Source organism: Archocentrus centrarchus, unplaced genomic scaffold, assembly GCF_007364275.1.
Source record: "Archocentrus centrarchus isolate MPI-CPG fArcCen1 unplaced genomic scaffold, fArcCen1 scaffold_38_ctg1, whole genome shotgun sequence".
NCBI lineage: Eukaryota > Metazoa > Chordata > Actinopteri > Cichliformes > Cichlidae > Archocentrus > Archocentrus centrarchus.
Window position 1 is genome coordinate 2,376,121 of NW_022060265.1, and position 24,226 is coordinate 2,400,346.

Here is a 24,226-nt window from a genome sequence, read left to right on the forward strand (position 1 = left end):
ATCCTTTCCCCAAAACATTGACTGGGACTGATCAAAAAATGGAATGTATATTACTGATTGTTGCTATATAACATTATTTTTGCTCTTATACAGTGTGAATGAGTGAGTGAGTGAGCGAGCGAGCTTGGGTATGATGTAACGGCCCAGATAAATATCTGCTCTGGAGCCTATCACAGAGTTGTTGTACCTGTGCTACATAGTATACTGTACAGGTGATGAGTCAAAGCACAGTTTATTTCAGTTTCAGGCTAAGAGACACAGATAGAGGTAATACTCCATCTAGCTAAACAAAGAATTTGATAAAAGGTTAGCTGAGCATTTTTTTTCCCTTAAATATAACTTGCCACTCATTGTTGGAATCTTATTTAAAATGTAATTATGAAGGCCATCCCATGTTTACAGCTTGTATTTAGTGATAGCAGTAAGAACAGGCACTGACGTTGGCTTTCTTTTGGTCCACAGCAGAGCCAGTCCTGCCTCACGAAACTCCTGATGGGAGCAGTAGATAAGAGGATTCAAACCACAGTTCAGGTATGACATCAGTGAGGACAATGTCCTTAGAAAATCTGGTGGCAGGTCCATCCGAGCCAGCAGGATCAGCTGAAGCAGAAGAAACATTCTATGAGTGGAATATTGTTAATTCCAAGAACAACTTTGGCAAATAATAATAATAATAATAATAATAATAATAATAATAATAATAATAGCAATCTTTACATGTTTTAAATCTTTAATCAACAAATAAATATCTTTGAAGTGGCATCTCTGTTCTGTTTAGTCTTTTCCATGACTTGAAACCACAGTAGGACTGCTTCATAAACAGAGCATATAGTCTACTCTTGGATTTTAATTTGAAAATAAAAATTGGATCCCCTGTGCCACTGCAGCTGCACCTAGTGTTTTCTCTGCTTAGACAATGAGCATCTGTTGAATCATGCACAGTTTCTCATACTCTATATAAAGGTTTGCCCCATTACCAACAACATCAAAAATCTCTCTTTTTCAGTAGATTTTCCTGCACCTTACATTATTCCTTAAATGTTACGCTTTTCATTAATATGTTATCGGCATGTGAACAGCAATCAGTTGCTGGTACACCAACAGTGAGTGAGCATTTCTCTTCCAACAGCCAGATCTTGGAAATGATTATATTAAATCACTACCAAGCAGAGAAGGGTAGGACAGTCTATTTTTAAGCCTAATCTTAAAAATAGAGAGGGTGTCTGTCTCCTGAATCCAAGCTGAGAGCTGGTTCCACAGAAGAGGGGCCTGAAAGCTGAAGGCTCTGCCTCCCATTCTACTCTGAGGTATCCTAGGAACCACAAGTAAGCCAGCAGTCTGAGAGAGTGCTCTATTGGGGTGATATGGTACTATTAGGTCTATAAGATCAAATCAAATCAATTCAAAGTTTATTTGTCACATGCATGGTCATACAAGGTACAACTAGCAGTTAAATGCTTTGATGACTACCCTTACAAAATAGCACAAGATAAAGATGTAAATAGAATAATTTAAATAATATAATCAAGATACACTGAGATAAAAGTGTACATTCTGAGATCAAATGAAAGTAGAATAATTAAAAAAATATAATCAAAATAAAATATAGTATAAAATGTAATAAGATAATAAACTAAAAATATAACAAATATTTACACTAAAATATAATATATACAGACAGGGTTGTGGGAAGGGGGTGTAGGGTGCATATTACAGTGCAAAGAGACCAGTGGGAATAATACATGATTGTCACAGTATTTGCACTGGGGGGCATCAGTTGTCCTGATTCAGGGCCCAAATAACCTGTGGAAAGAACTGGCGAGCCTTCTTTGCTGTGGTGCTGGTGTGGCAAGACCAGGACAGAGATGTGTACTCCAAGGTACTTGAAGCTGTCTACACTTTCCACTGGAGCACCATTGATCTGGGGGGGGGCACCAGTGCTGAGGGTGAGGGTGGATGAGACATGATTCCCCACCCGCACTATTTGTGGTCTGTCTGTCAGGAAGTTGGAGATCAAGTCACACAGGGATGGATGGAGTCCGAGATCTTCCGACTTGTTGGTGAGTATGGAAGGGATAATAACGTTAAAAGCTGAATTGCAGTCAACAAAAAAGCAGATGTGTAATTGCATTATCAGTGGAGTGGTTGTGACGATATGCAAACTGCAAAGGTGGTGTCTGGCAATGAAGAAGTGATGAAGTGTCTGACCAGCTTTTCAAAACACTTCATCACAAGTGATGTGAGGGCAACAGGGCAATAGTCATTGAGGCAGCTTGGCTGAGGTTTCTTCAGGACAGGAGCTATGGGGAATTTCTTGAAGCATGATGGGATGATGCTGTGGGTCAGGGAGAGATTAAAGATGTCTGTGAATACTGGAGCCAGCTGGTCTGTGCAGGCTTTGAGGACTCTGCCACAGATACCGTCTGGTTCCACCACCTTCGTGGTATTCACCCTCTTGAACACTTTCCTCACATCTCTCTCTTTGATGGTGAAGCAGCACTGTCCTCTGGTGGGCTCTGTGTACGTTTTGTCAGCTGCGTCGTCAGAGCTATTAGCACCAGTGGTGCCATTACTACCAGTGCTAGCATAGTTAGTGCCGCTGGTTGCAGCTTCAAAGCAAGCGTAGAAGTTAAGTTTGTTCACTAGAGACTCAACCGCACTCAGTCTGAAGGGTGTGCTCCTGTGATCTGTGATCGTACGTAGTCCCTACCACAAGGATCAAGAGTGACTCTGTTGTAACTGGGAATCCAGTTTCTTCCCATAGCATCGTTTTGCCTCCCTCACTGCTCTGCATGCTCCGTATGTTGCAACTTTGTAGTCATCCATGTTTCCACTAATGAACCCTGCATAGTAGGCAGCAGATAAGATGGGCCTGATTATTCAAGACCTTGTATGTGAGGAGACGAAGATGAATTTTATTCCAGATTTAACAGGGAGCAAGTGAAGAGAAGCCAGTATGGGATAAATATGCTCTCTTTGTCTAGTCCCTGTCAGAACTCTAGCTGCAGCATTTTGGATCAGCTGAAGGCTTTTCAGGAAGCTTTTAGGACAGCCTGATGGTAACAAATTACAATAGTCTAACTTAGAAGTAATACATGCATGAATTAGCTGGAGATAGGATGTATCTAATTTTAGAAATATTGTGCAAATGCAAAAAAGCAGTCCTACATGTTTGTTTAATATGTGCATTGAAGGATATATCCTGGTCAAAAGTGACTCCAAGATTTCTCACAGTGTTACTGGAGGCCAAGGAAATGCCTCCCTTTGAGCTTGAGAGCTGTGGATTCGGTGCATTTGGTGAACTTGTTTATTATTGTTACACTCTGCTTTTGTGTTGTGAAGCATTTTTCTGTCACCCAGCTTGGATTTGGGAGACAGACACCCTCTCTATTTTTAAGATTAAGCTCAAAAAATTCCTTTTGATAAAGCTTATAGTTAGGGCTAGATCAGGTCATCCTGAACCCTCCCTCATTTATGCTGCTATAGACCTAGGCTTCTAAGTATTAAGTATTCCTTTTTATTCACCTCTGTACACATTGTTTATACACCACTCCACATTTAATTATGAGTTAATCATTATTAATCTCTGTCTCTCTTCCACAGCATGTCTTTTGTTCTCGCTCCCAACCCGTCACAGCAGATGGCTGCCCCTCCCTGAGCCTGGTTCTCCTGGAGGTTTCTTCCTCTTAAAAGTTTTTTTTTTCTTCCCCCTGTTGAAAAGTTCTTGCACATAGGGAGTCATTTTGACTCTTGGGTTTTCTGTATAATTATTGTAGGCACTTCACCTTACAATATAATGTGCCTTGAGGTGACAGTTTGCTGTGATTTGGCGCTATGTAAAATTGATTCAGATTGAATCAAATTGAATCAATGTCTCATTCACTTCTGGCATACAGCTTGATGACATCCATGTAAAGGAGGTGACTGATGTTTGCTCCATTCTGCAGTTAGTATGCTTGTGAATGATCTGGCTAAGGTAAACATCAAGCCAATTACACAAGTCACCGTCAAGTGCAGTATTTACCAAGGAGATGCTCTGTCCTCACTGCTGCTCTGCAATGGCCTGAACCTCAACCAGATCATTAGCATGACTAGCTACAGATACAGACTACAGAACTGCCAGGTACCTGAGAGAGTAAGGCAAGTCCTGAAGAGTCAGCTGGAAGGGAAGAACAAGATCTGGGCTATGAACACCTACACCCTGCCAGTTGTCAGATATCCTGCTAGAATAATAAGCTGGCCAAAGGAGAAAATAGAAGCCACTGATGTCAAGACAAGAAAGCTCCTTACCATGCATGGAGGATTTCACCCCAAATCCAGAGACTGCATGCTAAGCGGAAGGATGAAGTCCGAGGACTAGTGAGTGTCAGAACCACTGTCCTAGCCGAAACAACAAAGATCCATGAATACATCAGAAAGATGGCCACAAATGATCATGTGATTAGTGAATACCTCAGGCAGCAGAAACCCGAGAAAGAAGAAGAAAACGAACAGGAACCATCATTTAATGACAGGCCCTTGCATGGCATGTACCACTGGCAGATAGAAGAAATCCTAATAAATCCTAATTTCTGTACTGAGCTGCTGTAATGCGCAAATTTCCCCGTCGTGGGATCATTAAAGTTTTATCTTATCTTATCTTATCTTATCTAATAATAGCTGGACAAAGCTGAGCTGAAAGACAGCACAGGAACAAGCTCAAAACACAAGATCAATCAAGGCTGGGGTCTGCCACAAAGGCAAGACCCCAGGTGCAGGCTACACAGCTGCCCCTGGGATAATCCAGCACATAACAGCAGTGTGCAAGATACTGGTAGGCCAGACATAAATGGAATGCCATAACCAAGTGGCTGGCATAGTATACAGGAACATCTGTCATGAGAATGACCCGGAAATTCTGGGATCAAAATGGATACGCCCCCACAGGTGGTCAAGAATAACAGAGCTAACATGCTGTGGGACTTCCAGATAAAGAAAAACTAGTGATGGCTGACCAACTGGACATAGTTGTAGTGGACAAGCAAAGCAAGAAAGCCGTAGTAATAGACATAGCAATACCAAGTGATGGCACCAACAAAAAGAATGAATGCAAGAAGCTTAATAAATGCCAAGAACTCAGAGAAGAGCTAGAGAGGATGTGGAAGATGGAGGCAACAGTGATCCCCATGGCAATCGAAACACTTGGGGCAGTGACCCCCAAACTGAGATAATGGCTACAGCAGATTCTGGGAATAACATCCAAGATCTCTGTCCAGAAGAGCGCAGTCCTGGGAACAGCTAAGATACTGTGCAGAACCCTCAAGATGCCAGGTCTCTTGTAGGGCACCTGACCTTTGAGGACAAAGATAGCCCACAAGGCAAGTGGGAAATTTATATATATATATATATATATATATATATATATATATATAAAATCCCAGCTCGCCCCTACAGGCAGTCTATTTTGCCCTCCAAGCTCGGGTCCTCTACCAGATGCCTGGGAGCCTGAGGGTCCTGCGCAGTATCTTAGCTGTTCCCAGTATTGCGCTCTTCTGGACAGAGATCTCAGATGTTGTTCCAGGAATCTGCTGGAGCCACTCTCCCAGTTTGAGGGTCACTGCCCCAAGTGTTCCGATTACCACGGGGATCACTGTTTACTTCCATCTTCAACATCCTTTCCAGCTCCTCTCTGAGCCCTTGGTATTTGTCAAGCTTCACGTGTTCCTTCTTCTTGATGGTCCTGTCACTTGGTATTGCAACGTCTATCACCACGACTTTCTTACTTTGTTTGTCCACCATTACGATGTCCGGTTGGTTAGCCACCACAAGTTTGTCTGTATCTGGAAGTCCCACAGGATCTTAGCTCTGTTGTTCTCAACCACCCTTGGGGGCGTGTCCCATTTTGACCTCGGGACTTCCAGGTCATACTCGGCACAGATGTTCCTGTATACTATGCCGGCCACTTGGTTATGGCGTTCCATGTATGCCCTGCCTGCTACCATCTTGCACCCTGCTGTTATGTGCTGGATTCTCTCAGAAGCATCTCTGCACAGCCTGCACCTGGGGTCCTGCCTGGTGTGGTACACCCCAGCCTCTATTGATCTTGTACTTAGAGCTTGCTCTTGTGCTGCCATGATTAGTGCCTCTGTGCTGTCTGTTAGTCCAGCCTTGTCCAGCCACTGGTAGGATTTCTCTATGTCAGCCACTTCTTCTATCTGCCGGTGGTACGTGCCGTGCAGAGGCCTGTCCTTCCATGATGGTTCCTGTTCTTCACCCTCTTCTTTCTTGGGTTTCTGCTGCCTGAGATACTCACTAAGCACATGATCCTTTGTGGTCATCTTCCTGATGTATTCATTGATCTTCATTGTTTCATCTAGGACAGTGGTTCTGACACTCACTATTCCTCGGCCACCTTCCTTCCGCTTAGCGTACAGTCTCAGGGTGCTGGATTTGGGGTGAAACCCTCCATGCATGGTAAGGAGCTTTCTTGTCTTAACACCAGTGGCTTCTATTTCCTCCTTTGGCCATCTTATTATCCCAGCAGGGTATCTGACAGCTGGCAGGGCATAGGTGTTGATAGCCTGGATCTTGTTCTTCCCATTCAGCTGACTCTTCAGGACTTGCCTTACTTTCTGCAGGTACTTGGAGGTTGCAGCTTTCTTAGCGGCCTCTTCATGGTTCCCATTTGCCTGTGGGATTCCAAGGTACTTGTAGCTGTCCTCAATGTCTGCAATATTGCCTTCTGGTAGTGTAATCCCCTCAGTTCTGACTACTTTTCCTCTCTTAGTTACCATCCGACTACACTTCTCCAGTCCGAATGACATGACCTCGGGGATCAGAACTGTCCGGCCCTCAGTCAGCCATTCTGAGTGTGTTTTAGCCTCTAGCAGCTGGTTCATTTGTGCTGTCAGGCGCTCGTGGAGTGCAGTTAGCTTCTTTAGCCAGTAGGTGTGAATCATATCAGGGCCTGGTGCTGTCCAGCTCTTCATGCATGAGACTCTTTCTTGTATGTCTGCCACTGTGATGGTTACTGGAGCCTGTTCAGGGAGATTGCTGTGGTCTGCTCTTAGATCCACTAGCCACTGAGCATTGGTATTGTGTGATGCATCCTTCTCCCATATGCTCTTCCAGTATTGCTCCATCTCCAGCCTTGGTGGGGGTGCTATTCTCATATTGTTCCCCTGCCATTGGTTCGGTGGAGAACATCCGGTTTATTTTCCTGGCTTCTATCTCCCTGGTATACCTCTTCAGGCGGTTAGCCAAGGCTAAAACTCTTTGCTTGGCAATCTCTAAGCCCTCAGGTATGGACAGCCCTTTGTACTTCTTAGGCACTGCTTTCTTCTTCATCCCACGTTTCTGCAACTCTGAGAGCTGGCTAACTTCCCTCCGTGCTGCCTTGATCTTAGCCTCCAATCGTCGTTTCCATGGAGGGTACTGCTCCTTAGTGCTGTTCATCTTATAGCCAAGCATCTCAAGGATCACTGCTGCCATGTTATACATCAACTGATTGGTTTCAGTCATGGTACTGTGCTGCATTTACATCTTCTAGTAGGTCTTCAGAGAGTACTTCACATAGTCTTGGTAGTCAGCGTCGAGGGGTCCAGTTTGCCTTCTTAGCCATGACCTTATCTTTCGTGTCAGCTGCTCTGGTATTCAGTGTACTTGTTGTTATTATTGTGGCTTGGTACCCAATCTCGGAGTGTGGGAATGATGAAATCTCCCCCCTGACCTGTCGTCCTGGCTCCCCTTTGCTGTAGCATTTGTGTTGTACCTCATTATTCTCTAGCTGCGATAGCAGCTGCTTCCATCGTATGTTGGAACACTGAGCCACAAGTTGTTTCGCTGTCAGTGTGGATGTTGGGTTTCGAAGAATCCATAGGTCCCACATCCTCTTCATGTAACCCCTCTCACTGGGATTACATGTATAGTAGCATTCCAACAGTTCCCAGTTCTCATCTCATGTCCACTTATGCTGTAACCTTCTAGTTCCAATTTTGCATTTGTGAAGTCAGACATTGATGTTAGATGAGAAGGCTTGGCTCGCAGTCTCTACTGTAATTCATCCCAAAGGTGTTCTGTTGACTTGAGGTCAGGACTCGGTACATACCAATCAAATTCTTCCCTACCAAACTTGCTCATCCATTTCTTCATGGACCTTGCTTTGTGCAGTGGTGTGCAGTCATGTTGGTACAGAAAGGGGCCATCCACAAAATGTTTCCACATTGTTGGGAGTATGAAATTGTCCAAAATGTCTTGGTATGCTGAAGCAATAAGAGTCTCTTTCACTGGAACAAAGGGGCCAAGCCCAGCAGCTGAAAAAAAGCCCAACATTATAATTCCTCCTCCATCAGACTTTACACTTAACACAGTGCAGACAGACTTAACACAGTGTCTATTGCCCTATGGCAGCTGGGATAGGCTACAGTTTGATGATACAGTTTGATGATACGGCAGTATTTTTCCACAGTGCTCCAAGTGAATCTGTGGGAAAAGGAGTCAGAACAAGAGACACAAGTGGATTTCTCTAGTTCTCTAGTCTAGATGGTGGGCTAAGCATGATGTCCTGAAAAAAACATTTGGAGCATTTCACCTGCCTAAAGAATGCCTGTACATGGATCTGGTTTTACCATTGAATTGCTACAAGAGGAGAAGTCTGATAAAAATCAAATATTCAAACAAAAGCCTGAGGGTAAACCGAGTGCTTACTCAGGTATGAATCCATCCTGACAGCTCAGTTATTCCTCAGACAATTTGAGATCTCATCAACATTGTCAAAATACCTCAAGGCTGGAGGGATAGAAATTATCTCTGCCCACAGGATGGTGAAACCAACTGTGCTTAAAATCACAGAAAGAGATTTCCAAGGAATCAAAGTTGCTCCTGACTGTTTTGTTAAATGGGCAATTGCATTCAAATTTTTGTTGAAACACTCAATAACCCAGGTATCCTGTGAACAATCCTTGTTGCTTGTCTACAAGCAAAGTGGAAAGCTTAATGTTTATGGTCACAGAAAAAAAGGCACACTTGTGGCTTTGGATACTGACAGTATTACTGACAGAGTTGCAGAGAAGAGCAACTTACTGAAGAAGCTAATGTTTTAAGTGAGAATCTTTTTGCTGTGAAATTACTCCTCGTGATGCATCTTTTAAACATAAAATAATGTGATTATGGTAAATGGACTAGTTCTTCGATAGCACCCATTCATTCATACAAGCACTGTTTTCTATATCAAAGTGCTTTCTACCTAACATTCACACATATTCATACTCAGACTCAGGTTACATTGGAGAGCAACTTGGGGTTCAGTATCTTGCCCAAGGATACTTTGGCATGCAGACTGGAGCAGCCAGGAATCAAACCACCAATCTTCCAATTAGTAGATGACCCGAGTCATGTGACTAATTATTCTATTTACCCTTTTTGCATGTACTACTCAGCTTTACCCTTGGTTTAAGGAGTGCCACAAATATGTACACATATTTAACTGGACCATCTACTCTGGCCATCTGCGTCATAACAGGGCTGATTTTTTTGTCCCAATCCAGACCTGATGAAAACTACTAATAATAGAAGATAGCATCTTTGGGAAAAAAAAATATCCTTAGTTTAACACCAGTTCCATCTGCTAACATGGAGGCAGCGAGTTTTATGATTTAAACTACAGCCATACACCAAAGGGTGATAGTGAAAATTTGACTTCGCTTTTGGGGAGCTGTTTGGTTGTCCATGTTTTCTACAGTCATTGTTTCTAACGGGTTCTTATAGCCCATAAAAATAACTATTTTCCTGGCCAATAAAGTAAAAACCTAGAAATTTACCAAGTACACAGCTCATTAAGGGGAATGCAGCCATTAAAAAAGGTCGCAGCAGATGACTGCCCCTCCCTGAGCCTGGTTATGCTGGAGGTTTCTTCCTGTTAAAAGGGAGTTTTTCCTTCCCACTGTCACCAAGTGCTGCTCATAGGGGGTCGTTTTGATTGTTGTCTCCCTACCAATGGCTTAAACAAGTTTCTGGCAATTCCTATTAGGGCAATTCCTTTCAGGAGCAGAGGTTCAAATCCTTTGGACAGAGAGCTAGTCCAGACTTCCTGTACAGGGAAAGCTCAGATCTAACGTGTTCTACTAAGTTACTAAGGTGTATTGGTGTAAATCTTTAGGTTATGTGTACAGTATGGCATGTGCATTTTACTGCATTTTACATATCTGCCAGTGCAAGCACATAAGGTTGATCCTCTGTCCTGGAACTATTAAATTGCTGCCAAATGAAAATGAAACGCTAAACACTGTATAGTAAACACAATGCTCAAGAAGAATATACCAATATACAATCGTATAATATACATAATAGCATAATATACCATATCAAAAAAATTACAGGGTCCACCAGGGATTTTTTCCTCAGGCCCCAACAGAGTCTAGAATTGACACTGTACCTCAGACACAAAGAAGGGAGTGTAGCAAATAATATAGCAGGCCACCAACAGAGGAGTCACCTCAGACAGATCTTCTTCACTGCTGAGACAAAGATGAAACAAAATGGAGAGTGGAAGAAGTTAAACGAAAATTATACAAATCAAGGGCCAAATGTGTACCAAGACTCAATCCTAGTGGAGAGGAAATGAAATAGAGAGTAGAAATACACCGATCAGGCATAATATTATGACCACCTGCCTAACATTTTTGGTATCCCTTTTGCTGCCAACACAGCCCTGATAAGGGGGTGGACTCCACTAGAGACCCCTGAAGGTGTGCTGTGGTATCTGGCATCAAGACCATTCCTTAACCATTTTTACTTTGTTGCAGGACGCATTTTCCTTAATGCTGAACGAGGCCACAGCAATCATGGAAATCCATTTTCTTGAAAGGTGTGCATGGTCTGCAACAATGCTTAGGTAGGTGGTACATGTCAAAGTAACGTCCACGCGGATGATCGGGCCAAAGGTTTAAGTAGAAGTAGAGTATTACAAAACATCACACTGACTCTGCCAGCTGGCCTTCTTCCTGTAGTGCATCCTGGTGCCGGGTGTTCCCCAGATAAGTGACATACAGTACATTTACCCAGCAATCCAGGTGATGTAAAAGACCACATTCTTCCCTTCCTCCACGGTCCAGTTCTGATGTTCACGTGCCTATTGTAGGCACTTTGGTGGGTGACAGGAGTCAGCATGGGCACCCTGATTGGTCTATAGCTATGCAGATCTATGCATAACAAACTGTGATGCACAGTGTATTCTAACATTTTTCTATCAGAACCAGAATTAACCTTTTTGACAATTTGAGCTACAATAACTTTTGGATTTGACCATATGGGCCAGCCCACATGCATCAGTGAGTCTTGGGCGCCCATGACCACAGTTTCTTCTTTAGATTGCTTTCGATAGATACTGACCACTGCAGACCAGGGCCACCCCACAAGAGCTGTAGTTTTAGAGATGTTCTGACCCAAGTTTCTAGCCATTACAATTTGGTCGTTATGCTTGCCCACAAAATGTTCATTTGCTCCTTCATATATCCCCCCACTATCTGGTGCCAAGAGATTATCGGTGTTAATCACTTCACCTGTCAGTGGTCATAGGGATATGACTGATCTGTGTAGTTGCACGTTTTGTGTTTCTGCCAGAAAACCTCTGGCAAAATTAAATAAGAAATTAAGTAAAATATTAATTTTACCTTTGGATTTTTAAGATTTTTTTGTAAATGAAAAGTATTCAATACAAAGTGACAAGTTGCATTCTTGTATATGATTAGCACTACTGCCTTGCAGCAACAATGTTCTTCATTAAAACCTGCCTTTGTTCTCTATGTTGGTGCCTGTAGGTGCACATGCATGACAGATAAAGATCTGAGTGGTGAAACTAGACAAAAAATACAAAATCACTAAGGAAATGCCAGTCCATTTCCAACTGTATTAATACAAAATTTTGTATGTCTTTGTTAGCACTTCATCTTGTGCAGGGCTTCTGTTTCTAGCCCTCTGTTTTGCCTCAGGATGGAGTTCAGGCTATGTCGGTTCAAGGTTAGTGTTTACCAGTTGCACAACATCTGCACTGGATACTGAGTCTCCTGGTAGGCCGTGGTCTATTAGTATCTCCCTGTGCCAATTTAAAATAAATGTGTTGTCAGCTCTACTGCTAGTTCTAGTTGTTGCTTGTTTACCAGAAAATTTACATGCAATGATGCTTTAATTATTGTCTGGTATTCAGCCTAACCGTGATCTCCTGGCTGTATGTGACACACCAGCTGATTTTAAGAAACTTCCTGGGTTTTATTTTATTGTGGAATATTTATTATGTTTCTTGAAACAGGTCTCTCTTGTTAATGAGACACTGAGTCCTGGGTCTCAATGGGACTTTGTATACTGTTGTCTCATTCTATGTCACATATGTGTCCAGTTACCAATTCATGAAAGGAATGCACCTCCGTGAGCTGGCTGTAATGTCTGGGTTGCTGCTGGCAAGGGTTGGAGCTCAGGTGCAAAATGCCTTCTTTGCTGGAGCAATCGCCTCTTTTGAGATCCTTGGAGTGCTAGCATTGCTCCCATTGCTCAACATTGCCTCTAATTTTTTTGCACTTAGGTTAGTTGGTTTACCTGTTACCAAAGTGGCAGCCAGTAGCGCTCAGTAGAGAGCAGCCAAAGATGAGAAGAAAGGGGAGGAAGATGCAAATGGAGAGAGCACAGAGAATGTAGACCAGCATGTCTGAGTAACTACTCGTCCAGAACAGAGCACAGAGTATCTCAGCAGGATCATACCTGGAAGTGAAATAAGGCATGATTTGTATGAACCTAGTAGACAATGAAGCACATGCTCAAAGCTTTAAGTAAGCTACATACCTGATCCAGGCATACACAATAGGGATGCTCCCAAACACCACCCCTGTAACCCAAGAAGCCAAACATGCTGTCACCATGACAACGAAGATGGCACCTTTTGTGGAAGTCCTGCCAATCAATCTCTGCACACACAGGACAGCTGCAATATAAGGTAAGTTAAGACATACTTAATTTATCCCTAAAGCTGGGAAATTATTTTGTTACAGCTGCACAAACATGAAAAACAACCTAGAATAATAAAGTAAATGTAATTATGAAACACAAAGTAGTTCCGAATGAAAAAGGGACGCGGACACACACACACACACACACACACACACACACACACACACACACACACACACACACACACACACACACACACACACATGCATGCACACACAAGGATCTCACTTACAAAGAAAATGACAGGAAAAAGTGATGTGCTTAATTAATAAATTATAATACAGTAAGGAACATAATAAGTGAACTCTAACAAATAAATGGACGTGTTTTGGTATAGGCCAGGAAAGTATTTATGTATCGGTCATTGTGGCAGTAAAGTTCAAACATATGTTAGAGGGTGTTCAACTGCTTGTCCAGTAAGTGGTGCAGAGGATGGTTCAGATCCATTTATCATCTATAGCCATAGACACAGCCATAGTCATTTGAGTGGCCTCTGCATCAGCTTAGGGTGGAATCCAAACAGTGTTTTTAAAATTATTTCAAACTTAATTCAAACAATGACGGCAGAGAACTGCCAGTAATAGGGAAGCACTGCACAGCTAGAAGTTCACTACTCAGGCCACAGACATGTTCCATTGCAGCAACATGACCAGGATTAAACAACTTGTCATTCACAACTAGTGCAATCCTCCACATTTCTTTTAACTGTTCAGATAAATATCCCTGTACAGCCCCCCCCAAAATTCTGATGTCAGATGCAGACACACTGTGGTCTAGGACACGTGAGTGTGACTTGCTGCAACTCTTCATCAAATTCACTGCTGTCATGATCCTGGACTGTTTGCCCGGTGCTTTGTGTTTTTGTTCTTTGATATTCTGTTGAATGTATTCTGTTGTGTTTCCTTATTTGGCTCCTATTCCTGGTTTATTCTTTAGGTGTGGATATTGTGTGTCTCAGGTTGAGCGGGTGTTGTGTGTTTATTGTTTGTCTCCTGCCCTTGTGTCAAGTCCATGTGTCCTAGTCCTGGTCTTTGTCTTTACTTACTTCCTGTTTTATTTTGGTATGTTTTCAGTCATTATGCAGTGTATCTAGTTTTGCTTCCTGTGTTTACCTCCCAGGTGTCTCATTCCCAGTGTGTGCTAATATCGTCTCAGTCTCCCTTTGCTCTTTGTCGCGTTGTTTTTTTTCCGTCATGGTGCTGTGTCTCTTTTTTCCATGTCTCGCCTTAAAGGTTCAATGCCTCAGATTATGTGCCTTGTCTTGCTCCCAAAGGATTTTTTGGTACTTTGTTTTTGACTCTACAATAAGGTCCTTTTAGTTAACGTCTGTCTACAGAGTCCTGCTTTAGGGTCCACTTCTGCCTGTCACACTACCCGGCATAATAACTCTGGGTCTCTGGGTCTAAGCATAAATATACGCCTTTGAGATGGTTATGAATAATTTTAGATGCAGCCACTTAAAATGGCCAGCTGGTTCACGACCAATCCGTGGCTGTAATGAGATCCCCTGCTTGTGACATGGGCAATGCGACTACAAGTGGTAGCAAGTGGACCACAAATGCCGCCCCTAAGCAGCATTTAGGAAAACAGGTGGTAATGTCTTGTGTATCCACCAGAAGCAGTGATAAGGCAAGCACATTCATTTATAGCCTGCTAAATTTACTCAGGGGTTCTATAAATATAACAGAATCATAATGTTGAACCTTTCTGAAAACAGATATTTGCTTGCAGCCAATAAAGTAGAGGATGTACACACCGAACAAGCTGCTTGATGGTTATTGCTGACTAAAGAACATGAAAGCATAAAAATGATTATTGAACCACACTGCTAATGTTTTTAAACAGAAAGTAAACAGAAATTTAAACATGAATTGAATATTGCTGGGTTCTGTCAGTGAACAGCAGAACTGGCAAAAGTACTGACATTCTGTACTTGAGTAGAAGTACAAGTACTTGTGTTAAAAAATACTTTGGTAAAAGTCGAAGTACTGGTTCAACTTCTTTACTTTAGTAAAAGTAAAAAAGTACAGGCTCTAAAATGTACTCAAAGTAAGAAAGTAAAAGTAGCTCTTTGGAGGATGTTTCTACCTGCTATTTTTGTGTAAAGCTAACTGAACCTCATTATACATTACATGAGAATAGAAATGTTATTCCAATCTAAATTTGAATTCTAATGAATGCACTCAGCTACTCCCTCCATGCTCGCTCCTCTTCAGTAGCGCTAGCTAAGCTGTTTATGTCCCGAGAGCACAACTTACGGACTTGGTCCGGCCCGATGTAACCCCTGATTACAGCGCTATAAATGAGACATAAATTAAATGTGTTCGCGTATTTAATGCTTTTGTACCCTATAAGCCCCGGTGATGGAGAACACGCCAGTACGATTGTCTCTTATATGTTATTTTTCTCCATCTAGGCTCAGATCGTTTGATGTTTGACGGCGCACTGACTGGAAATGCAAACTTCTCTCTGACGTGTTAAAAAGTAAAGAGTCTGAAAATGTAAGAAGTAGAAAGTACAGATACTTGTGTAAAAATGTAGGGAGTAAAAGTAAAAAATAGTCAGAAAAATAAATACTCAGGTAAAGTACAAATAACTGAAAAATCTAATTAAGTACAGTAACAAAGTATTTGCACTTCATTACTTTCCACTGCTGGTGAATGGTGCTTTTAGATGTGATTCGACAGAGAGCAGTGAGATCGCTCTATAAAACTGTACATGCGCGTGTATTCTGCTCTATAGAAATATGGCAGAAATATGTGGAGCTCTGTTCAAAACATTTAAGGTGAAGACTCAGTGAAAAGCTTGGGAGGGACTCAAAGATTTGGCCCATATAACTACAGGGAATAATACCATACTGCTGGCGTGCTAGCTTTCCAAATAAGTCAACAGTCACAGCAGCAACAATGGCAGACATGCACACTAGGGTTTAATATTTTTCCCGAAAATGACATGAATCAAATCCCGGGAAATGACGAGCCATTTCCCGGGAATCCCGGGAAAAAGTTTCTTTATTTTTTTATTTTAATTAGGCCTTCTGTAGCCTGTGTCGGCCTTAACCTATTGTGATATTGTAGAGGTAGCTTTCCAGCTATGTCCTGTTATGCCCAGTAGGGGGTAACGTCGGCTTGATTAATGCAATAAAACCTACATCTCTGCATTCGAGTGCTCGAGCTATGCGGTGTTGTATCGTTCCTCAACACTCCCTTAACAAATATAATTCGAATATTCCTCCATTGTACATGGAATTATACCAAGCTATTTTACAACTGCTGGTGCAAAACAATACGGTTCATCTCCACAGCATTGATAAAGGCTCAGCCACGCTGTCGTGGCGACATCTGTTGCGCTATATCTCCACCAGTGGAACGCTGTAATAGTCATTGAAAAGTTAACTACCGTACTACACTATAATATGGCATAACACAGGGCCTTGAGTAATGCACTACGACTTGGTCATTGCCATTCTGGCAACAGCAAATTTATAACACCGTGTCTGAGGGTTAAAGTAGGTTCGCTGTGAATCGTCTATTGAAAAACTGGCCAATCCTTATAGCCTAAAAAATATACATTTTACTCAACTCCATTTTAAAAGTGAAATATGTTAAAGCAATCTATTTCATGATAATTTCTTCACACATTAGGCCCATATCCTAATTCATGATTGTTAGTAAGCGGCTGCAAACGAGGAAAAGAAACACTCGAAGTTAAACAGATATTTCTTTATTGTTCAGGGCAGGCATATTTTATAGGCTATATAATGCAATATAACAATATATAATAATATAAAATTATATAATACAAAATACCTTAGGGTAAACACATTGCCTACGATTTCAACAAATTAAAGAGGAAAAAAGTACAACTGTGTAATACCTCTATTAAAACGCTTGAGATGAAGGCTGAAGCCTTAAACGGAGGCTGAACGTGCCTGAAATGAAGAGTAATGCTTTTCGCATTAAACGAACCCTTCTCTCAATACTTCCTTAAATTTAACATTCTGAAGCTTTCTTTTCTTTCTCAAAGTCAAATCGACGCGCGCGACTTGTTTCCCGGTTTCCCGTCTAACGTTTCCCGGGAAACGGGAAATGGTTCTGATCGCATTTCCCGGGAATCCCGGATCCCGGGATTAAACCCTAATGCACACTTACTTTCTGTTACTATACACTGAAGTGCCTGTTGCTAAACTTAGTTTATCTCCTCTGTGATTCATTTAAATACTCTGCTCTACTGTGAAAGTGACCAAAAGCAACAACAGACACGTTCCACAAAAATACTGCAGTATTTATTTATTTATAAGTGCAAAAACTGCTTATGCTGACAGGTAGGGGAGAATTAACAGAGCATTAGTGTTTAATCTGGTTTTTCTCACCTAATGACAATGGAAGCAGCTCTGCCAGCCCCCAAAGGCCTAACCAAAAGCATCCTTCTAGTATTTTTTAATCACAGTGTGTGTGAGTGTGGATGAAGATGCAGGAACCTCCTCAAGCCTATCCCAACTTCCATAAGATGATAAATAAATAAATATGCACATTAATAACATGATTTATAAAGGGTTACACAGATATCCTATAACTAGTTTACCAAGTAATTTACAAACTGCATATTTTTAAAATACAGTAAACTGTCTGCCCCAAAACACTTTGTGTTATTCTTTTAAACTTAAATTGTGCACTCTGAAAGTCGCACTCCAAAAAAAAAAAAAAAGTCTCCCCACCTTTGGATAAAATAAACTAATATTGTGTATCTCTGGTAAGTTGCTACAGTAACTATGAAGGCAAAAGCTATGTCTGCAGACAGGTAAGAGAGCCCAGACTATCATTAGCATTACAGCAGATTCTTCTGTGGCAGGTTAGGAGTTCTCCCTCTCTACCAGCACCCCATCACAGATGTCACTCTGTGCCCTTCTGCCAGGAGTACATGGTCTTCTTCAGAGGAATTGACAGATTTACAGTTTTTACAGAACACTGTCACAAAAACACTCCTCGTGGGGTACCTGGGTGGCTTAGTGGTGAAGCCGGTGACCACATACATACAGTAAACCCCGTGGCGGGGCGGGTTTGCGTCCCGGCCCGTCACCAGTTTGCCCGCGTGTCTTCCCCTATATCTTTCACCCATTTCCTGTCTCTCTCCACTGCTAAAAAATAAAAAAACACTCCTCTAGATTTTTGTTTTGTGAGCGCATGTGCGGAACCGTTCATGCAGCCTGTTATAGCGCTTCATTTGTGTTTTTCACTTTCTTTTTTAACTTGTATATGAAACAAATAAATAAACAAATACCAGCACACAAAAATAAAGATAAGTCTTTGAGATGGTTATGAATAATTTAATGTCTAAAATTTTATTTGTAAAGAAATCCATGAAGTCACTACTAGTTAAAGTGAAAGGAATACTCGGCTCTACAGAGCTCTGACTCTTTGTCAGCCTGGCTACAGTGCTGAAAACAAACCTGGGGTTGTTCTTATTTTCTTCAGTTAATGATGAATAGTAAGATGTCCTAGCTTTACGGAGGGCTTTTTTATAGAGCAACAAACTCTTTTTCCAGGCTAAATGAGCATCTTCTAATTTAGTGAGACACCATTCCCTCTCCAGGCACCGACTCTATGGGGATGGGGTTTTGGGGGGATGGCAGGAGGAGAGAAGCTGCAGAGAGGCGTGTAAGACTGCAACTCTGCTTCCTGGTCTCAACCCTGGGTAGTCAGTTTTTAGGAGGGTTAATAAATTTGGCCAGATTTCTAGAAATGAGAGCTGCTCCATCCAAAGTGGGATGGATGCCGTCTCTCCTAACAAGACCAGTTTTTCCCCAGAAACTTTGCCAGTTATCTATGAAGCCCACGTCATTTTTTGGACACCACTCAGACAGCCAGCGATTCAAGGAGAACATGCGGCTAAACATGTCGCTCCTGGTCTGATTGGGGAGGGGCCCAGAGAAAACTACAGAGTCCGACATCGTTTTTGCAAAGTTACACACCGAGTCAATATTAATTTTAGTGACCTCCGATTGGTGTAACCGGGTGTCATTACTGCCGACGTGAATAACGATCTTACCAAATCTACGATTAGCCTTAGCCAGCAGTTTCAAATTTCCATGAATGTCGCCTGCTCTGGCCCCTGGAAGACATTTGACTATGGTCGCCGGTGTCTCTAGCTTCACGTTTCTCAAAACAGAGTCACCAATAACCAGAGTTTGTTCCTCGGCGGGTGTGTCGCCGAGTGGAGAAAAACGGTTAGAGACGTGAACAGGTTGGTGGTGTACCCGGGGCTTCTGCTTAGGACTACGCTTCCTCCTCACCGTCACCCAGCTGGCCTGTTTTCCCTGCTGCTCGGGATCTGCTGGGGGGGAGCTAACGGCGGCTAAGCTACCACGGTCCGCACCCGCTACAGGGGCCTGGCTAGATGTAGGATTTTCCAGGGTGCGGAGCCGAGTCTCCAGTTCAGAAAGCCTGGCCTCCAGAGCTACAAACAGACTACATTTATTACAAGTACCGTTACTGCTAAAGGAGGCCGAGGAGTAACTAAACATGTGACACCCAGAGCAGGAAAGTGCAGGAGAAGAAGCCATGCTGGTAGTGAGTCGGCCAGGAGCTAAGCTACTAGCTGAGCTAAGCTAGCGAATTTCTATAAACAAAGTGAATAATGTGATTACAGGTGATTCAGCAAAGAGTATGCTCTAGATAAAGTAATTGAAGATTACACTAAAATATGCTGTTATCCAGATAAATCGAGTTATACAGATTTAACAGCTAACAGACAGCAAAACCCGACTGTGCTCCGAAACAGGAACAGGAAGTGATACAATACCGCAGTGAGAGCCAACACCAAGTGACACTTGGTGAGTACAGTGTCAGTGAGGCTGAGATAGCTGGATAGACATGAAAGAAGGGTGGTGTGGGAAACGGCATCAAAGGGTGCAGAATGGTACAGGAGATTGAGGATGCTGATGTGGCCAGAGTCAGTGGCAATGAGAAGGTCATTGATTATTTTAATGAGAGCAGTCTCTGTACCAGGCATCCTCAAATCCAGGCCTTGAGGTCCAGTGTCCTGCACGTTTTAGATGTGTCCCTGATCCAACATTCCTGAATCAAATGGCTGAATTACCTCCTCAGTATGCAGTCAAGTTCTCCAGATTCCTGCTAATGACTTCTATATTTGACTCAGGTGTGTTGAAGGAGAGACACATCTAAAACCTGCAGGACACCGACTCTCGAGGCCTGGATTTGAGAATCCCTGCTCTTTACTGTGGTGTGCTCTGAAATCAGAATTTAGAGGTTCAGAGAGGTCATGGTTAGACGTATGTTGCTGGAGTTGGGTGGTCACTCTTCTTTCCATGATTTTACTGAGGAAAGTAAAGTTGGAGATAGGCCAGTAAATGTTAAGTTGTCTAAGTCTAGACCTGACATCTTGAGGACTGGAATCACTGAGGCACTTATGAAGCTGGAGGGTACCACTCCTGACTCCAGAGTAGAGTTGATGATGTCAGCTATAAGAGGGCACAGAGCAGGTCTGGGCTTCTCTGCTTAGACTACTGCCTCTATAACCTGGACCTGGATAAGCAGCAGAAGATGGATGGATGGATACTTCACGTTACATTTGGTTACTTTTGTCAGAAAAACATAGTTGTGAGGGGTGTAGCTATAATTTAATGGACAGGTGGTAAAAAGCTATTTTTTATTTATTTCAAAGGGTACTGTTTAGTCATTTTTAGCGGCAACATTTGAATTATTTGGGCTTTTTTTTGGTCACAAAAGGTTGTTTTTTTTTACGTACTGTTATGACATCAAATGTAAAATGTTCAGTCCATTCCTGTTTAAGCGTTATCTGGGTCAATTATTTCAACTATAGTATATGAACTGGACAACAGTCAAGTTTGCTTAATAATAGGGGTTGTAATCAGATCATTTTAAACTAGTAAACTTTTATAGTATCTACCTTACATCAAACCCAGCTCCCCATGCTATACCACACAGTATAGAGTGGTGTGAGCCTACATGTGTATAGAGCTGATAGTACCTATGCTCCCTATAGATGAGGTGATAAAGGCAAACTTCAGCAGGGTGACAACCTCACACCATGGTGACTTCTGACCTCCTGTGAGTATGGCCAGTATGGAGGCAGAGATGATGAGGAGGGCAGAGCCTTGATAACACAGAAGAAATGATGAGGTAATTAATTCAGATTACATGTCAAACAATATGGTTTGTGTGTTACAATAGTAGAATAAAATAATCGTGATGACAGTGAGAAACCAAAGAGTGAAAAGTTAAATGTTTACTCAAATAATGCAATGCCATTGGTGTTGGTGCATTTTGTACCTAAATCTGACAGGGTGAGATTGATGAAAGGAAGCCAGTAATGACAGCAGAACTTTCCCCGGCACTTAGAATCAAAGATACAAGACGAGGAGTGAAAATACAGTCATGCTGCCAAATAAGTATATCCCATGAAAATATTTTAACATATTTGAATAAGCAAATGTGGTTAAATGTGTTGTCTTAAAATGTGTGTACAAACAAACGCGATCAACACAACCATAAAATGAACTTATTCATGAAAAAAATTAATAAGTATAATTTTTTTCTGTGGAAATAGTAAGGATGCCATTGACATTCTAAGCCCTTTAGCATAAATAGCTAATAATTGCTTTATTTATGTAGCAAGTGAGATGAGGTGCAAATATTTATCCACCAGTGTTGCTACTGATTGTTTCCTCGATTTATCATTGCAATAGTTAAGTGATTTCTTGTTAATCACTTTGACCAACAAATATGAAGTATTATTGTATACTGTGAAAACTCTTAAGTTCCACATGCAAGTGCCATCAGTCATTTTGAGATTAGCATATATGAGAAATCATTTGATTAACATGTACAAAGTTAAACCAGTTGACCCCCTTGTTTTTACATTAACATTTGTAATTATGCTGTAGATATTGAAACTAATCCAGCTGAAAAACAGCCCTACTCCCCGATTAACAAGTCAGTGTGGGACTAAGATGAACCTCATATCATATCATATCATATCATATCATATCATATCATATCATATCATATCATATCATATCTCATTTATTTAATAAAAATGAAACCAAAATGTAGAAGCAGTGTATTAAATACTAAGTGAGAAAGATTATTCACAAGTGGAAAACATTCAAGACACTTCTCAATCTGTTCCTGCATATTTGTCACAAGGTCAGATTGTGCAATGAGTCAGAATCTACAGACTTTAGTTGGCATGTTAAATGTTCATGGCAGTACAACTAGAAAAAGACTGAACGAGTATGACTGGTTAGGAAAGGAGAAAGCCTCTTCTCTCTACAAACAAAATGGCAACTTGGTTTAGCTTTGCAAAGTTGCATCTTAAAAAACTACAAGATTTCTGGAACAATGGTCAGCATTTTCCTGCAGAATAAGTACATTTATTTAAGATACTTAAGTTAAAATTTGCTAATAATAGAAGCACAGTTTTACCTGTAGCAAGGTGTTTTCATCATGTGGTATTGCTGTTGATATTTTAAAGCTACTAAATGATAATAAAATCACTAGTAACTGTCAGTTAATGGTAAACATTTCGATCACTGTAAGAATCGTAACACTTTTCACCTAGTGGTTTAATCAACATCAATAATATCATCAGTGTGAGGAACAATCAAACCTCCTTACCAGAACCTTGATAACCAAAACAAGACTGTTTCCCAAAACTCCCATTGCCATCTCCAAGACTAACACAGTCACCACAATCCACTTTTCTGCGTCCGACCACAGAGTTTTAATGAACACAGTCCCATTAAGCCACTCAGTCACTGTCACACAAGAAACACAGAGTACAGCAGAAATTGTTATAAAGTTCCCACTTATGTTGAAGGAGTGAAAATTTATATTGTGAAAGCATCATTCAAGAATTTTATTTTTCTTTAATGTTGTCACTGTATGTAGTAAACTTTCTGTCAGTCTCACAGTATCAAATTATCTTTAAAAAATAGCTGAAATGCATCAGTTAAATGAGCAAAGATAATTAAAAAAGAGAAATGACCCACTGTAAAGGTAACACAAATAAGAAGATACAACATGAATACAATGAATAGGTACTATCAATGTGTATAAATATATTACTAAGAGATACTAAGAGATCCAATGTTATGACACAGTTTTTCTAATAGTTTTTCTAATATATATGAACTATATTAATAGCTGACAATAGGTTTATGAAATATCAAAAAGCCTTTTGAATATTTGACAGAGCAGGCTGCACTTACTTTTATGTTGAGTCCTGAACCTACAGCCTTCACCATTTGTTACTGGGTGTTTTGTAATAACTCAGCACTAGAGCTCAGATAAAAGTGTCATCAAAATCATTTTCAATTAAATTCATATGCTTCATTAAACTCATGTAGAATGACTCTGATGCACTCGGTGAGTGCCTTTAAATTAGCTTCCACTACTACCACTACCATTATCATGTAGTTGACAAAATGGAATACTGTCAAATAAATTTGAGATGTTTCCAAATAAATAGGGAATAAACAAGAGTGTGGTAACAGCTGTACACAGATGCACACATATCCAAGTCTTAGAAAATAACACGTAACTCGGTATAAATGTGGTAAAAAACAGTGAATATCAGACAGCATTAAAGTGGCTTAGTATAAAGTGGACAGTGGCTGATAATAAAATGAGTTATATTGTAGATAGTTTTACATATTGTTACAATGTGGGGTTAAAAATGTTAACACGAGAGAATAGATGATTCTCTTAGACAGACATCTGTGTTGTGTGATTTCCTCCTGCCCCTCCTGCCCCTATTCTGGACCTTGGTGTTGGCTCTCACTGCGGTATTGTATCACTTCCTGTTCCTGTTTCGGAGCACAGTGTTTTGCTGTCTGTTAGCTGTTATATCTGTATAACTCGATTTATCTGGATAATAACATATTTTAGTGTAATCTTCACCTACTTTAAATAGCATACTCTTTGCTGAATCACCTGTATTCACATTACTCACTTTATTTGTTTTTAGAAATTCGCTAGCTTAGCTCAGCTAGTAGCTTAGCCCTTAGCCGACTCACTACCAGCATGGCTTCTTCTCCTGTCTCTCCTGCACTTTCCTGCTCTGGGTGTCACATGTTTAGTTACTCCTCGGCCTCCTTTAGCAGTAACGGTACTTGTAATAAATGTAGTCTGTTTGTAGCTCTGGAGGCCAGGCTTTCTGAACTGGAGACTCGGCTCCGCACCCTGGAAAATCCTACATCTAGCCAGGC

At 41.3% G+C, this 24,226-nt stretch overlaps 1 protein-coding gene across 1 annotated transcript; it reads right to left on the bottom strand.

The window, feature by feature from the left end:
- Window positions 1–396: 396 nt before the first annotated feature.
- On the bottom strand, window positions 397–22,685 carry LOC115776828 (beta-2 adrenergic receptor). The gene is made up of 7 exons (XM_030724608.1): window positions 22,635–22,685; window positions 21,288–21,351; window positions 20,986–21,111; window positions 12,811–12,949; window positions 12,568–12,729; window positions 10,412–10,493; window positions 397–600 (listed from the first exon to the last, which is right to left on the bottom strand). The coding sequence occupies exons 1-7, from the start codon at window positions 22,683–22,685 to the stop codon at window positions 397–399; spliced, it is 828 nt and encodes a 275-aa protein (XP_030580468.1).
- Between the last annotated feature and the right edge of the window lie 1,541 nt (window positions 22,686–24,226).